The sequence below is a fragment of the Canis aureus genome, chromosome 21, assembly GCF_053574225.1.
Source record: "Canis aureus isolate CA01 chromosome 21, VMU_Caureus_v.1.0, whole genome shotgun sequence".
NCBI lineage: Eukaryota > Metazoa > Chordata > Mammalia > Carnivora > Canidae > Canis > Canis aureus.
Genome location: NC_135631.1, coordinates 30,315,273 through 30,327,981, shown reverse-complemented (window position 1 = coordinate 30,327,981; position 12,709 = coordinate 30,315,273). Strand labels below are relative to the sequence as shown.

The 12,709-nt window shown below is 69.8% G+C and overlaps 2 protein-coding genes across 6 annotated transcripts; both read right to left on the bottom strand.

The window, feature by feature from the left end:
* Positions 1-4,323: 4,323 nt before the first annotated feature.
* On the bottom strand, positions 4,324-6,737 carry CEND1 (cell cycle exit and neuronal differentiation 1). 3 transcript variants are annotated; one of them, XM_077863687.1, is made up of 2 exons: positions 6,577-6,737; positions 4,324-5,310 (listed from the first exon to the last, which is right to left on the bottom strand). In XM_077863687.1, the coding sequence occupies exon 2, from the start codon at positions 5,215-5,217 to the stop codon at positions 4,768-4,770; it is 450 nt and encodes a 149-aa protein (XP_077719813.1). In that variant the 5' UTR covers positions 5,218-5,310; positions 6,577-6,737; the 3' UTR covers positions 4,324-4,767. The 3 variants fall into 3 exon arrangements, with proteins under 3 accessions (XP_077719813.1, XP_077719815.1, XP_077719814.1); XM_077863689.1 differs by lacking the exon at positions 6,577-6,737 and adding an exon at positions 6,229-6,370; XM_077863688.1 differs by lacking the exon at positions 6,577-6,737 and adding an exon at positions 6,218-6,363.
* A 298-nt stretch (positions 6,738-7,035) lies between these two features.
* SLC25A22 (solute carrier family 25 member 22) lies at positions 7,036-12,493 on the bottom strand. 3 transcript variants are annotated; one of them, XM_077863676.1, is made up of 10 exons: positions 12,463-12,493; positions 11,340-11,452; positions 11,109-11,234; positions 10,768-10,823; positions 10,006-10,096; positions 9,394-9,581; positions 9,131-9,296; positions 8,879-9,033; positions 8,711-8,786; positions 7,036-8,630 (listed from the first exon to the last, which is right to left on the bottom strand). In XM_077863676.1, the coding sequence occupies exons 2-10, from the start codon at positions 11,357-11,359 to the stop codon at positions 8,477-8,479; spliced, it is 1,032 nt and encodes a 343-aa protein (XP_077719802.1). In that variant the 5' UTR covers positions 11,360-11,452; positions 12,463-12,493; the 3' UTR covers positions 7,036-8,476. The 3 variants fall into 3 exon arrangements, with proteins under 3 accessions (XP_077719802.1, XP_077719803.1, XP_077719804.1); XM_077863677.1 differs by having other exon boundaries at positions 9,394-9,512; positions 12,463-12,481; XM_077863678.1 differs by lacking the exons at positions 11,340-11,452; positions 12,463-12,493 and having other exon boundaries at positions 9,394-9,537; positions 11,109-11,194.
* Positions 12,494-12,709: the final 216 nt, after the last annotated feature.

The following is a 12,709-nucleotide window of genomic DNA, read 5'->3' as shown; positions in this document are numbered from 1 at the left end:
AGTGTGGGGCTGGAGTGTGGGGCCAGGCCGGGGCCTGGGGGCAGGTGGGAGTGTGGGGCTGGAGTGTGGGGCCAGGCCGGGGCCCCGGGGCAGGTGGGCGTGCAGGGGCAGGAGTGTGGGGCCAGGCCGGGGCCAGGGCAGGTGGGAAAGTGGGGCCAGGGGGTGGCTGTGGTGTCTGCACAGGGAGGGGGAGGACAGGATGGGTTCAGTGTGGTCAGGGTGGTTGTGGGGAGGCAGGGCATCCGGGTCGCTGAGGCTCAGCTGAGTCCCTGGAGGAATGGGGGTATCACTTTCTGAGGGGATTCCAGGTGCTGAGTCTGGTCAGGAAACCGGGGTGTTGGGAGGTGCCACATTTGGAGCAGTGTCTCCACTGATGGAGCAGTCGGGTGGGTAGGCATGTGGGTCCCCGCTGACGGGTGGGTGCCAAGTCCTGGGCTAGAGGCATGGGAGGCCAGGAGGGGCCTTGGGTGCCAGCTGGTGGTAGAGGGACTGCCCTGACCCTGGCCCCCACAGGGCACCTTCCAGGACCCCGGGCTTCCAGGGTGGGGGAGCAGGCCGTAGGTTCCCTTGGTGTCCTGCCAGCCTCTGCTCTGACTAGGGAGCCTTTGGCATGGGGCACAAGTGCCCAAAGGGTGGAGGCGAGGCCAAGGTGCTGGTCCCGGGCACCCTGCACCCAATGCTCTGTCCTCTGCCTGCCCTCAACCCCGCAGGGCCCTCCTGTCTTGAGCGAAGCAGGAGCTAGCGGCTCCTGGCACTGGCAGGGCCTCGGACAGGGGACAGGAGCCGTGTGTGTGTGGGAGAGACTGGATTAGACCACGGGCCCAAGGTCAGAGCCCAGCTAGGCCGAGGCACACGAGAGCGTGCTGGGTGTAGGGAGGCCCCCAGGTGCCCATGCGTGGGGCCCGGGGGCTGGAGGTGCCAGGCCGGTCCTCTGTCACTAAGAGGACGAAAGAGGGAGCCGGCCTATGACACTGCGCAGCGTGCATGCACGAGGGCACACCCATGCTCACAGGCGGTGCACACCCCACTGTACCCTTGGGTCCTTGCGGGGTGCCTGACGGGGGGACCTGCCCGCCCAAGCAGGGGCAGTAGATCCCTGGGCCAGGTCCCCCATGTGCACCTAAGCCTGAGGGCAGCTGTTGCCCTAGTGCACGAGCCAGCGTGTTTGGGTGTGTCAGCAGCTCCCAGCCCTGGCAAATGTAAGGGTCTGGGTCTCTTGTGGCTTTGGGGGTTGGAGTGGGCAGCGTGCCTGGGGACAGGTGTGGTGACGTGGGGCCTTGCAACCAGAAGCCTTACTCTGGGTGTGGCGCAGTCCTGCCTGCGTAGGTCCCCGTGGACAGCAGGGACTTGCACAGCACAATGCCAGAGGCCACCAGAGGTCATGGTGACTGGGGTTAGGCAGGGGTCCCCCCGGGTGACCTTGGGGGTGTTGCCCTCTGTACCTATCTGGTCACACTGGCTCATCTTCCCGCTTCCTGAGTGGGTTCCCATTCTAGAGGGTCAGCCCCGAGACCCTGAGGCCCCCTGGCCCCCGGCAGGTGTTGAGGGGTACGCCTAGCCCTGGGTGGCATGGGCTGCTGCAGGGGAGCAACTGGCAGTCAGCGCTTCCCTCCGGCGCTTCAGGGGATAGACGGCTCTGCAGCCAGTGGCCTGGGTCTGGATGACTGACTCCTGGGGAGGGTCCAGGCCTCCTGGGGGAAGGGGGTCACGGCTGAGGTCCTGAGCTCTGGGGCTCGTGGGCATGGCGTCCTGGGGCATCGTCGACCAGCTGCCCGGCACCTCATCACCCAGGTGGGCCAGGTAAGGTTGGGCTGGGCACAGGGCTCTGCGGGGGCGGGAGTGGTGCCTGTGAACCTGGGGTTATGCTTCGGGTCAGGGACCCCGAAACATGTGCTGCGGTCGGAAGGTCCTGTGGTTTCATTCCTGTCTCTGGAAATGGCCCCAGATGGAGCAGGGATGGGTGAGGGGGAGCCATGCCGGGAACCTTCCCAGGCACCTGGTGGTTGAACGTCTGCCTTCGGCTCAGGGTGTGACCCCGGGGTCCCGGGATCGAGTCCCACATCAGGCCCCCCACAGGGAGCCTGCTTCTCCCTCTGCTTGGGTCTCTGCTTCTCTCTGTGTGTGTCTCCTATGAATAAGTAAATAAAATCTTAAAAAAATAAAAGAAAGCACATTTACTAAACGTGAGTAGATGCCAAGGAGGTCAGCCTGGAACAGGAGAGTGTGGTTCCTTCCACCCGAGATCGCAAGGCGTAAACGGAAAAGGGAGCAGCAGTGACGTGTGATTAACTGGGCCCTTAGGACCTCCGGCTCAGGAGACGAGCCACCGGCCCGCCACAGAGTGAGGGTACCTGCGCTGCGACAAGACGTGGTGTGCAAAACACGGAGAGGGCCTCCGAGTCCGGGGGAGGTGGCCTTCCCTCTGCAGGAACAGATGCACCAACGGGAAAAATCACCCGAGGCAAGACCCACGCGGCCGAGAACTTCGTGAAAAGCAGCACATTAGATGGAAGCAAACAGAAGCAACAGGAAGGGGCCTTTGCCTCCCCTGCACGGGCCAGCGTGGTGTGTCACCCTGCCCGCGTCCCTCGCGGCCGGCCCGCAGCTGGTGCATTTGCGTGGATGGGGCCACAGGGCAGTGGGGACACGTGTGCGCCCGCCTTCACAGTGGTGTCCCCTGCGGCCGGAAGGGGTCTGCGGGCCAAGTGGACACGGGATCCATAGGCGGCACAACTTCACAATGTGGCTCAGCCCAGGAAGGGTGTTTTGACCCCCGCCGCACCGTGGACGGGCCTGGAGGACGTGGGCCAGACCTGGACGCCGCAGGATTGCCCCACGCGAGTCCCTAGCTCTCTGGACCTCGCGCAGCAACACACGTGCCTAATGCCCAAGCTGTGTGCTCGATTCAGCCGGGCTGGGGAGGGTTCTGCGGATTTGACCACGACAGAGGTCTGCATGCGGTGCACGCATCCCACCCCAGACACGGGGCCCACGTGGCATCACGATCATATCTTGAGTTGCAAAGCCTTGGAAACAAGCTTGGCCCCCGGGGGACCGACGAGGGCGGCAGGCGGCGGCGGGACTTCTAGGCGGAGATGGCGGAGCTCTGCGCCCTGCACACGTTCTCGAGAACATCAGGGGAGCCTGTTCGGGTTTAGAGCATAAGCCACAGAATAGGGAGATGGGGAGAGGGAGTGGACAGCCAAGGGTGGCAGGTGACCCGACGAGCCCGAGGGGTGGCCCTGGTGCAGCGGGGCAGGCGGGCCGGATGCAGGACTTCAGGGCCACTGCCCTGCTCCACGGCCCCCCGCCCCGTGGGCCTGGCTCTGGCAGGTGGCTGTGGGTGGGGTCTGGAGGGCGTCCCTGGGCCGGGACTTCAGGGCCGCTCGGCATGTTTTTGCTCTAAGTGGTTCTCCAGACCTGCCTGGGCCTGCCGTGTGGGGACACGGCTGGGGAGTGCCACTCAGGGAGGTGGATACCAGGAAGAGAAGAGAAGAGCGTGCCCCCGACATGGCAGCCCCACGGGGCCTTGCCCCCCGCCGAGCGCCTCCCGCTTGCCCACAGCTGAAGTCCTCAGCCGGGGAGGGCTCGGGCAGCTGTGGGCCGTGGAGGAGGAAAGCCCGCCTCCCCAGTCTGGTCTGGGCCCCACAGATGGGGCGCTCACGGCAGGGAGTGGAGAGACACCCGCAGGCCGGAGACCTGAGCCCGGGAGCGAGGTGCCCCGTGCGCCCACCAAGTCCAGCCCTGCGGGGTGGCCCAGGCCTGGGGCTGGGAGTCCACCTAGGGTCAGGGCCCAGGCTCCCTGTTCCTCCCTGGAAGCCTGGCGGGGCGGCGGGGGCCCGGTCTCGCGTGGGCCCTGCTCTCCCAGCCCCGAGCAGGTGAGGACACCAGCCCGGCCGTTACACAACATAGTTTATTTCAGACTCGGCCTGCGCTCAGGCCCGGGGTCCCAGCGGCCGGCTGGCCAGGCTCCCCCCGTGCCCGCGCCCGCTGCCACCGCACCGAGGGCTGCACGGCGCAGTGTCCCTGCAGGCCCAGCGGGCTGGTGCCCATGGGTGCCGGGCCCCCTCCAAGCAGCTCTACTCTACGGGTTATTGCATGTATACGCTAGTGAGACTCAAAGGGTGCAGTGGGGCGGGGGGCTGGGCTGGGCAGCCCTCCGCTGCCCCCCGGGGCACAAGCTGGGCCCGGCTGGGGCACAGGCGATGGGCGGGGGGGCACAGAAGCTCGGCCACTGCGTGGCCTTGGCTCAGTCGCCTGGCGCCGGGCGTACACACGTGGACCCCCGGCCCGGCCCAGCTACAAACAAAGAGCAGAAATGGGGAGAGTGAAACAGCCATACCCTTTAATGTCCCCACACGGGCTAGGCCTGTGCCCTGGGGACCCGTCCGCACCCCGCTGCCAGGGAGCGCACAGGACCACCGGGGCCTCTCTCGGGGCCGGCGGGCGCTCGGGAGTGTGTCCAGTGGGGACACGGCTGCGGCTGGCGGGCGGGCAGGCTGCACCGGAGGGCCGCTGCCCCCACCGCCCCCGGACCACGGCCCCAGCAGGGACGTCTGCCCGGGACGGGGAGGGGAAGTGCTGGGGGCCGCGAGGGGGCTTGCTTTCCATTGCAGGGGCCGGTCCGTGTCGGTGCCTGCGCGTGTGTGGGGGCTGTGCGTATATGTGTTACACAGGTAGGGACGTCTAGTAGCTGCGTGAGCTGGGCATGCACTACGCTCCTGAGGTCTGTACAAAGTGGCTCTGCCCCCACCTGGGCACCGGCCATCATTTTTTCCGGGCCAGGAAGGCCACACCCAGGATTAGTGCCATGGCTGCCACGGCCACACCCCCCGCCACCAGCAGGGGCGTCAAGTTCTCAAAGGGGCAAGGGCCTCGGCCCCCGGGGCCACCGCTGGGGGCTTCCTCCTCCTCGGCCCCGTCCCCGGGGCCCTTGGGCTCGGGGGTGGCTTCGGGGCTGCTGGGGGCTGCCGGGGCCGGCTTCAGGTTGCTGTGGTTATTGAGGAGGGTGGGGTCAGCCTTGGCCGGGGTCTTCTTGGCAGTTGGTGGGGTGGGGGCCGCCGCAGGCTCTTGCTTCTCTGCTTGGGCCTCCTTCTTCCCGGGCTTAGCGGAGGGGGCTTTCCCATCTGCAGCTGGCGGGGCTCTGGGCTCAGCAGCGGCCTGGGGGGCCTTGGTGTCGGGCTTGGGGCTGCTGGTCGGCTTCCCCCGGGACTCCATGGTGGGAGGAGCTGCAGGCTGCGTGGGGTGTGCGTGGACAGGTAGCTGGAACACAGCGGCTCAGGACAGCTCACCCCTGGGCATTATCTAGGCCTGGAGAGAGACACAGTCAGGCCGGGGCAAGAGACTCAGCCCTCCTGGTGGCCCCTACCATCTTGTCCCCACAGAGGCCCCGCCCAGGTCTCTGGACAGCCCCAGGAGACCCCGCTCAGGGCGCTCTTCTTGCAGGGCCTGTTCTCCGTCTGTCCCCGACCGACCGCTCCCCAAGAAGCCCCTCCAACCGCACAGGAAGAGCCTGCTTGCCCCAAGCAGACTGGGGGACGGGATGAGACCAGCCATCTGCAAAACGGTCCTGCTCCTACGTGTGCAATTTCCATCTGGCCGGGGGAAGGGGGGCCGAGGGGGGAGGGTATGTGGTCCTGAGGAGGCATGTGGTCAGCGGAGGGCGTGGCAGCCGTGCGGTGCCAGGGCAGGAACCCAGGCTGGGCTCGCTGGTGCCAGGGGGTGGGAACAGGCCCTCGCTGCCGGAACTGGGATACAGCACACCTGAGGTGTCGCCCCGCGGCTGGAGAAGCTAGGCGGGCAGGCAGGGACAGGCCCTGCCCCTCCCCAGCTCCAGGGACCTACCCCCAAGACCTGCCTTGCCTGCTGCCGTTCAAGGGCAGGGAGTCCTTCCTGAGCCTATGGGGGGGGCCCCTGGTGTGAGCCTGGGTGGACACAGGCCATGTCCGTCAGCCCCAGCACCCTCAAACCTGGCCCCGGGCAGAGGATGGGGGCTCCAGGCTATGGGAAAGGCCGGGCCCAGATCCTGTGTTCCATTGGGGGGTGCTGGGGGAACTGGGGGTACCGGCTGGGCCTGAGCCATCTCTCCCGGAAGATCTGGACGCCCCCTGTCTGCTCCTCCTCAGGGAGGATTAGAAGCCCCCCCACTGGGGGCAGGGAGCCCACCTGGGAAGCCGAGGCCCAGGTTTTCCACCCAGGTCAGGCACCCTGACCACACCTGAAGGTCACCTGTAGGTCGCTGCGTGATGAGGGTGTCCCAGCGAGCAGCCCAGGTGCTGCCCCGCTTCCCGGGGATCCCGGGCGGCCCCTCGACCCCTGCCGCTCGGGATGGGCGCCCAGCTGCGGGGCGCCGAGTTCGCCAAGGGCGGGTGGTCTGCGCCCCCCGCAGCCCCCCGTTATTTTTGGTTCGCGCTGACGTCAGCCAGTGCCCCCTCCCCCTCCCAGGAGCCGCGGGGCCGGAAAGAGCGGGGCCCGCCAGGCGCCCCCCGTGACCTTCAAGGCGGGAGCTGCCCACTCGCCCCGCGAGGCCGCCCCGTCGCAGCCCGCGCCCCGGGCCCCGGAGCCCCAAGGCCTTACGCTGCTGCTCCCGGCGCTCGGTCCTCGGCGCGGCGCGCTCTCCGGGACCAGGGCGGCGGCGGCGGCGGCTGCGGCTGCGGCTGCGGCTGCGGCTGCGGGGACTGGGAGTTTCCCACAGTGCACTGCTCTGGGCGCCGCAGCCCGAGGGGGCGGGGCCGCATCGCCGCAGGCCCCGCCCCCTCGGCCTCCACGGCGCCCCCGGCTGGCGGGAACGCCGGGCCGGGCCCAGCTCCGCTGTGGGGCCCCAGGACGGTTGCGTCGGGGGCGGTGGGAAGGGGGCCGCCGTCCCGCACCTCCGATCCCGCCGCCGAGGGGATCGGGGGGCCCAGGCCCTCCCCCAGGTCGGGGCGGGTCCGCGGGTGGATGGACGGAGGTCGGCGAGCAGGGCAGGGAGCCGGTTCCGAGGAGCACCCCCACCCCACCCCACCCCTGCCCCCAGTGGATCTCAGAGAGACGCCATCTACTTAGAATATTTATTTATCTTCTCACAAGACAAGACACAAAAAGTTACAACTTCTTAAAACTCTTCAAAAGAAAAAATATAATTCTGTAAGCAGCAGCAGCAGCTTCCAAGGTACAGATGTGGTGGGAGAGGACGCTCCCAGGAACAACCGTGAACTGCGGGGCCGGGCCCGAGCCCCAGGTAGTGTCACCGGAAGGGGCCTCCGAGGAGGACGGAGCCCAGGTGGGGTACACAGCACCAGCACATCAGGATCAATCACCAATACAATCACGTGGCCTGGGGCGGGGGGGGGGGGGGGGTTGGGGGGCAGGGGGCAGGGGGCAGGCCTGCTTTGGCTCACAACATCCACAAAAGAGGGCGGGTCCCGGGAGGGAGGGCAGAGTTTACGGAGTGTGGTCAGAGCCCTTCTGCAGAGGCCCAGAGAGTACGGTGGGCCCAGGCAGGGCGGAGGGGGTAGGCACCCCCAGGCTCCATACTGGTCCTCATGCCTGCCCTCCCTACTGGCCAATCCTGGACCCAAGGTCAGGGGGTCTCAGGAGAGGGGTCTGCCAAGGTGCAGCAAGAACCAGGCTGGAAAAATAAGTTCCTGGATGGGGTCAGAGGGGAGCCTAGGGCGCACACAGCACAAACACACACACATTGCCCGCTGTGTGGGTAAGGCCAGCAGTGCCCCCCCACCGCACACAGCCCCACCTCTGAAGGGCCAGGTCAGTTGAGGGTTGCTGGACACAACCTGCTCCCCAGACATTTACACATGCACACAGACCTCACACGCTACGGGTCCCTAGCCTGCGGCGGGGGTAGAGGCCCACCAGGAGGGATGCTGGATCCCACGGAGGGGGGGGGCTTGCCTGGAGGGGTCAGACCTCAGTGTGACCCCCCGCTCGGACTCCTGGCTCAATAATGGGGGGCTGGAGACCCCAATCCTCCCGCAAGGCTGGCCAAGGTGAGAGGGGCAGCGGCAGGGAGAGGCTGGACGGATGGACACAGGGATGGACAGAGCACTTGTGCTCGGCAATAAATAGGTTTGTGCAGGGCCCCCTTTGTGGACTAGGGGCCAAGCCTCGGGGACGAGAGCTGGTAGACTGGAGTGTAGGGTCCGCTGGCTCAGCCCAGGCCTGGGGGCCCCAGCCCAGAGGCCAGCTCTGTCCCTGGGGCTGTTCAGGCCGGGGCGGAGCCGTGGCGGGGCTGGCTCCAGGAATGTAAAGGTTTCTGCATTTTCTACATAAATAAGACATTGCTCCCAGTGGTGGCACAGGCAGGGCCCCTCAGGGGCCCGGGTGCACCACCCATGTGGACCCTGCTCCCTTCCTCCGCTTCCCCCCACCCGCGTGGAAAGGCTGGGGAGAGACTTCCTCTGCTCAGTCCTGGGCGGCCGCTGGGCTCCGGCCCCCACTCTGGTCCCGCTGGGCTGGAGGGCGTGGGTGGCCGCCGGGCTCAGAGCTGGGGCCCAGGCAGCAGCCCCAGCAGGCTCTCGGCGATGCCCAGGAAGTAGACCACTTGAGCGATGCCGAATAGCGGCGCGATGACCAGGGCGCGGCAGTAGGCGCCCTTCAGGAAAGCCGCGGGGCCCTCGTGCCTCAGGATCTTCCTGTGGGGAGACGGTGGTCAGGACTGCTGGCCCCAACCAGCCCCAGCCCCGGCCCGGCCCCCGCCCCCGGGCCTCCCCACCTGGCGCAGTCCAGGAACCCCGTGTACGTGTCCTCGTTGACACCGCGCTGCAGCGACTGGAGCCTCGTCTTCACCACTGCAGGGGGGTGTGCGGGTCAGCGCGCGGCCCACCTCCACCCCACGCCTGAGCCTCCACCTCCAGCCCCCCACGCAGTGCCAGGCACTGACCGTCACAGGGGTTGACGGCCACGGCGGCCGCGCTCCCAGCCACACAGCCAGCCAAGAAGGACACATAGAAGGGAGACTTCTCCCCAGATGCGGGACGGCCCAGCTGGTTCAGGTTGGCAAAGAGGGGGAAGTAGACGATGGAGAAGGGGACGTCCCTGGGTGGGGAAGAGAGGGCCGCTGGTCACCTAGCTGTGCCCTAGTGGTGGGCGGTGGGCAGGCCTCCCCGCCCCCAGACCCTCGCCGGCCTGCCACCTGAGCAGCGTGGCCCCCAGGCCCTTGTAGAGGCCGGCGATGCCCCGGCTCCGAAGCAGGTCCCGGGTTAGCTGGGTAGCTGTGGGCCGGGGGGCGGCCGGGGCCTCCATGGCGGGCTGGGCGCCCCCTTGGGCAGATAGCTGGGCCTGAATCTTCTTCTGGGCAGCTGGGGAGAGAAGGCAGGGCCTGCTGGCTCTTCCTCTGCATCTCCACCTCCCCTCGGGGATGGGGCTCCAGCTGAGACCCTGCCCTCCCCCCCTCACCAATGCGGCCTGCGTCCTGAAGCTGGATCTTCAGCATCTCCATGGGGGTGGTCACGATCACCTGGCAGGTGCCGGCCCCACAGCCAGCCAGCATCTCCTTAAACAAGGTCAGCTTCTGCCTGCGGGGAAGGGGTGGGGGCCGAGCTGCGGAAGCGGAAGCCCCGCCGCTCAGGGGGCTGCTGGCTGCCCTGGGCGTGAAGGGGAATGGGGTGGCAGGGGCAGATGAGGCCCTGGAGGGGTACAGGACCCGCCAGCCTCAGACTTCCCCTCCGGCCCTCCAGCAGTGGGCACCGAGCCCAGCGGACAGATGGCCCCACTGATGGGGCCTGGGAAAGGTGGAAGGGCCGTTCTCAGGCAAAGAGCAGTGGAGAGACCAGGGGCCTCATGTCCCCAAAGGGCCAGCCTTGTGGCCCGGGCCTCGGGTAACAGGGAAAGCGGGTCAGGCCCCCCACATCCCACCCTCCAGGGGCTGGTGCACGTGGCTGGGGCCTAAGCACCACTGACTCAGCATCCCTTAGTCCGAGTGCAGGAGGCAGGGGGGATGGGTCGGCAGGCAGAGCGCTCTGTGGCTGCGGACCCCTCCCCCTCACAACCTTGGCCCGCACCCCTCACCCGTCCTTGGAGAGCTGGTATCGAAAGAAGTCATTGGCTGCCAGCTTGATGGCCTTCTCTGGGGTGACAAGGGTCAGGTTCACAGCGGCTCCTGCGGGCACGGGGGACGCAGGCAGGTCGGTGGCCAGAGCGGAGGAGGCTCTGAGCCAGCACCAGCCTCCCAGCTGGCAAAGCCTCACCCCAGTCACTCCTTGGCTCCCCGTCCTGCCCTCTCACCCACATTGGTGCCAGGCGGGCAGGACCGGGCAGGGACAGGGGCAGTGCCTCCGCCTGGCGCTCCATTCACCCTGCCTGTGTGATCTTCCCGCCCTGGCCTCCCCGAGGAGCACCTCCGGGGTGGCGGGGGGAGCAGAGGTCAGCGGGTGCTCCCACTGGGTGGGGGCTGTGGGTGTGCGCAGGAGCCCCAGGGGAGGACACAGGCCTGGGTGAGCCAGAGCCCGGGAGGCAGTGGCGGGCCTCCGCTCAGGGTCTGGGCAGAGCCAGGCCTGGGGATTGTCTCCTAAGCAGCTTTGCGGTGAGGCCTCCTCCTGCGGGGCTCCAGCAAGGGCGGGCAGAGGCCCACCTGCCCCGAGGGCAGGGGGTGCCCTGGGAGGGCGCTGAGAGCTTCCCCTCCCCACGGAGGCCAGGCCGCGTGGCCCTCCCGGCACCCAGGCCCCTTGGTCTGTCCACACTCGCACAGGCCCCAGCGGGCCACCCTGCCTGGCTCTGCCCCCCGCCTCCCTGGCGCACCGGCCTCGGTGGCTGCCCTGACCCCGGCCTCACCGCGGTACATGCCGAAGTAGCCCTCCGAGCGGATGGTCTTGATGAGGCAGTCGGACCTGCGGCCGGGGAGGGGGAGGGGGAGGAGGGGGAGGAGGGAGGAGGGGGAGGAGGGAGGAGGGTGGAGGAAGGGGGAGGAGGAGGAGCGGAGGAGGAGAGGAGGAGGGGGGAGGAGGGGGGAGGAGGGGGGGGAGGAGGGGGGAGGAGGGGGGGGGAGGAGGGGGGAGGAGGGGGGGAGAAGGAGGGGGGAGGAGGAGGGTGAGCCGAGCCGAGCGGGCGCGGGCGCGCACCCTGACCCCGGGGAGCCCCCGCCGGCCTCCCCGCCCGCCCCGCCGCGGGCTCACATGCTGCTGTACAGGCGCTGGCCGTTCTGCTGGTTCTGCAGCCGCGTCTTGGCCAGGTCGATGGGGAACACGCAGGTGACGCCGATGAGCCCCGCGATGCCGCCATTGAGGAGCTTGGCCGGCAGGCTGAGGGAGGCAGGGTCAGCGCGGGCGGCGGGGGCGCGGGGCGCGGGGGGTGCAGGGGCGCGGAGGAGGGCGGGGCGGGGCGGGGCGGGCGCGCGGCCCCCTCACCTGATCTGCTGCTCGGCCATGGGAGTGGGCGCTCCCGGTGGCCCGGGCGGCGCGGGCGAGGCGGCGGCGCGGGGCGGTCCTGGGGCCCGGAGCTCGGGGCCGCCGCTGCCGTCCTGGGGGGGCCGAGCGCGTCAGCGGGCAGGGCCGGCGCCCCGAGCCCCCCGCGCCCCCGCACGGCCACCTGGTCCCCCGCAGGCCCGCCGCGCCGCCTCCGCCCGCACACTCACACTCACACTCACGCTCGCACACACTCATGCGCACACGGGCCGCGCGCAGGAGCGCTCTCTGCCTTAAAGGGCCAGGCGCCTCCGGGGACTCGGGCGCCACCCGGCATCTGGCGGCGGCCCCCACCCCGGCAGCAGCGCCCGGCGCCCGCCCTCTTCAGGACCGAGGCTGCGGGGGCCGGAGCCCCCCCGCCCCCGGCTCCGCGCAGCCCAGAGGAGCCCCAGCCGCCGGGCCCCAGGCAGGTCCCCCGGGGAGAGGCGCACGCGCCCGGCGCCCCGCGCCCCGCCCCGCGCCCGCCTCCAATGCAGCGCGCCCAGGAATCTCAGCGCCCCCGGCCCAGGTCCCCTGTGAGCTCGGGGTGCGTGGGCCCGGGGCAGGGGCCGCCCACCGAGCTCCCTGCGCCTGACCCCTCCACCCCGGGGAGCCCCCGCCCTAGGGACAGGGCAGGGGAGGGGAGCGGAGCTGGCCTCGGGGACCCCGCCGGGGGCCTCCCGGGGCCCTGGAGCCTCCCCACCCCCCCCACGCCCCGGCTGCCTCCCCACCCCCCCACCTGGCTCCCCCTGGCCTCCCCACCCCCCGTCTGGCTCCCCCGGCCCCCCCACGCCCCCCCAGCTGACTCCCGGCCCCCCCACCCCCCACCCCGGCTGCCTCGCCGCGGCCCCCCCAGCTGGCTCACCCGCCCACCCCCACCCGGCTGGCTCCCCCCGGCCCCCTCAGACACCAGCTGTCACCGGCTTGCCCAGGCCACTGCCACGCGGGGTCACAAGGCTGGCTGCTGCCCGTGGTCCCCCCGAGGGCTGCTGACCGTCGCCCCGGCCTCCCGGGCCCGCTGTGCCCCGAGCGCCCCGTGCCCCCTGCCCCTGGGCCCCAGCGGCCGCGCGGCCCCCGCCCCACTCACCCCGAGTGCACCGGGGCCGGGCTGGTCGGGACTGCGGCCGCCGGCGCTCGCCGAGGAGGAGGCCGGGGCGAGGGAGGCGCCCGAGGCCGGGATTGGCCGCCGGGCGGGGCGGGGCCGGCCTTGGGGGGGCCACTTTCTCTTTCACTTTGGGCGCGTTGGCGACGGTGCGGCCCGGAGCCCGAGCGGGAGGGGGTGTGACAGCTTCCGAGGCCTGGTCAGCCCCTGGGCAGTGGGCGGGGCTCACGCT

What these genes read in the sequence shown, in the direction of transcription:
- SLC25A22 (XM_077863676.1), bottom strand. Translation starts at nt 11,359, where the DNA reads ATGGCCGAGCAGCAGATCAG. An exon ending in CAGCGCCTGTACAGCAGCAT is followed by an intron (nt 10,824 to 11,108) that starts GTGAGCCCGCGG and finishes CCCCGGCCGCAG; the next exon opens with GTCCGACTGCCTCATCAAGA. An exon ending in CTACTTCGGCATGTACCGCG is followed by an intron (nt 10,097 to 10,767) that starts GTGAGGCCGGGG and finishes CCGTGCCCGCAG; the next exon opens with GAGCCGCTGTGAACCTGACC.
- CEND1 (XM_077863687.1), bottom strand. Translation starts at nt 5,217, where the DNA reads ATGGAGTCCCGGGGGAAGCCGACCAGCAGCCCCAAGCCCGACACCAAG.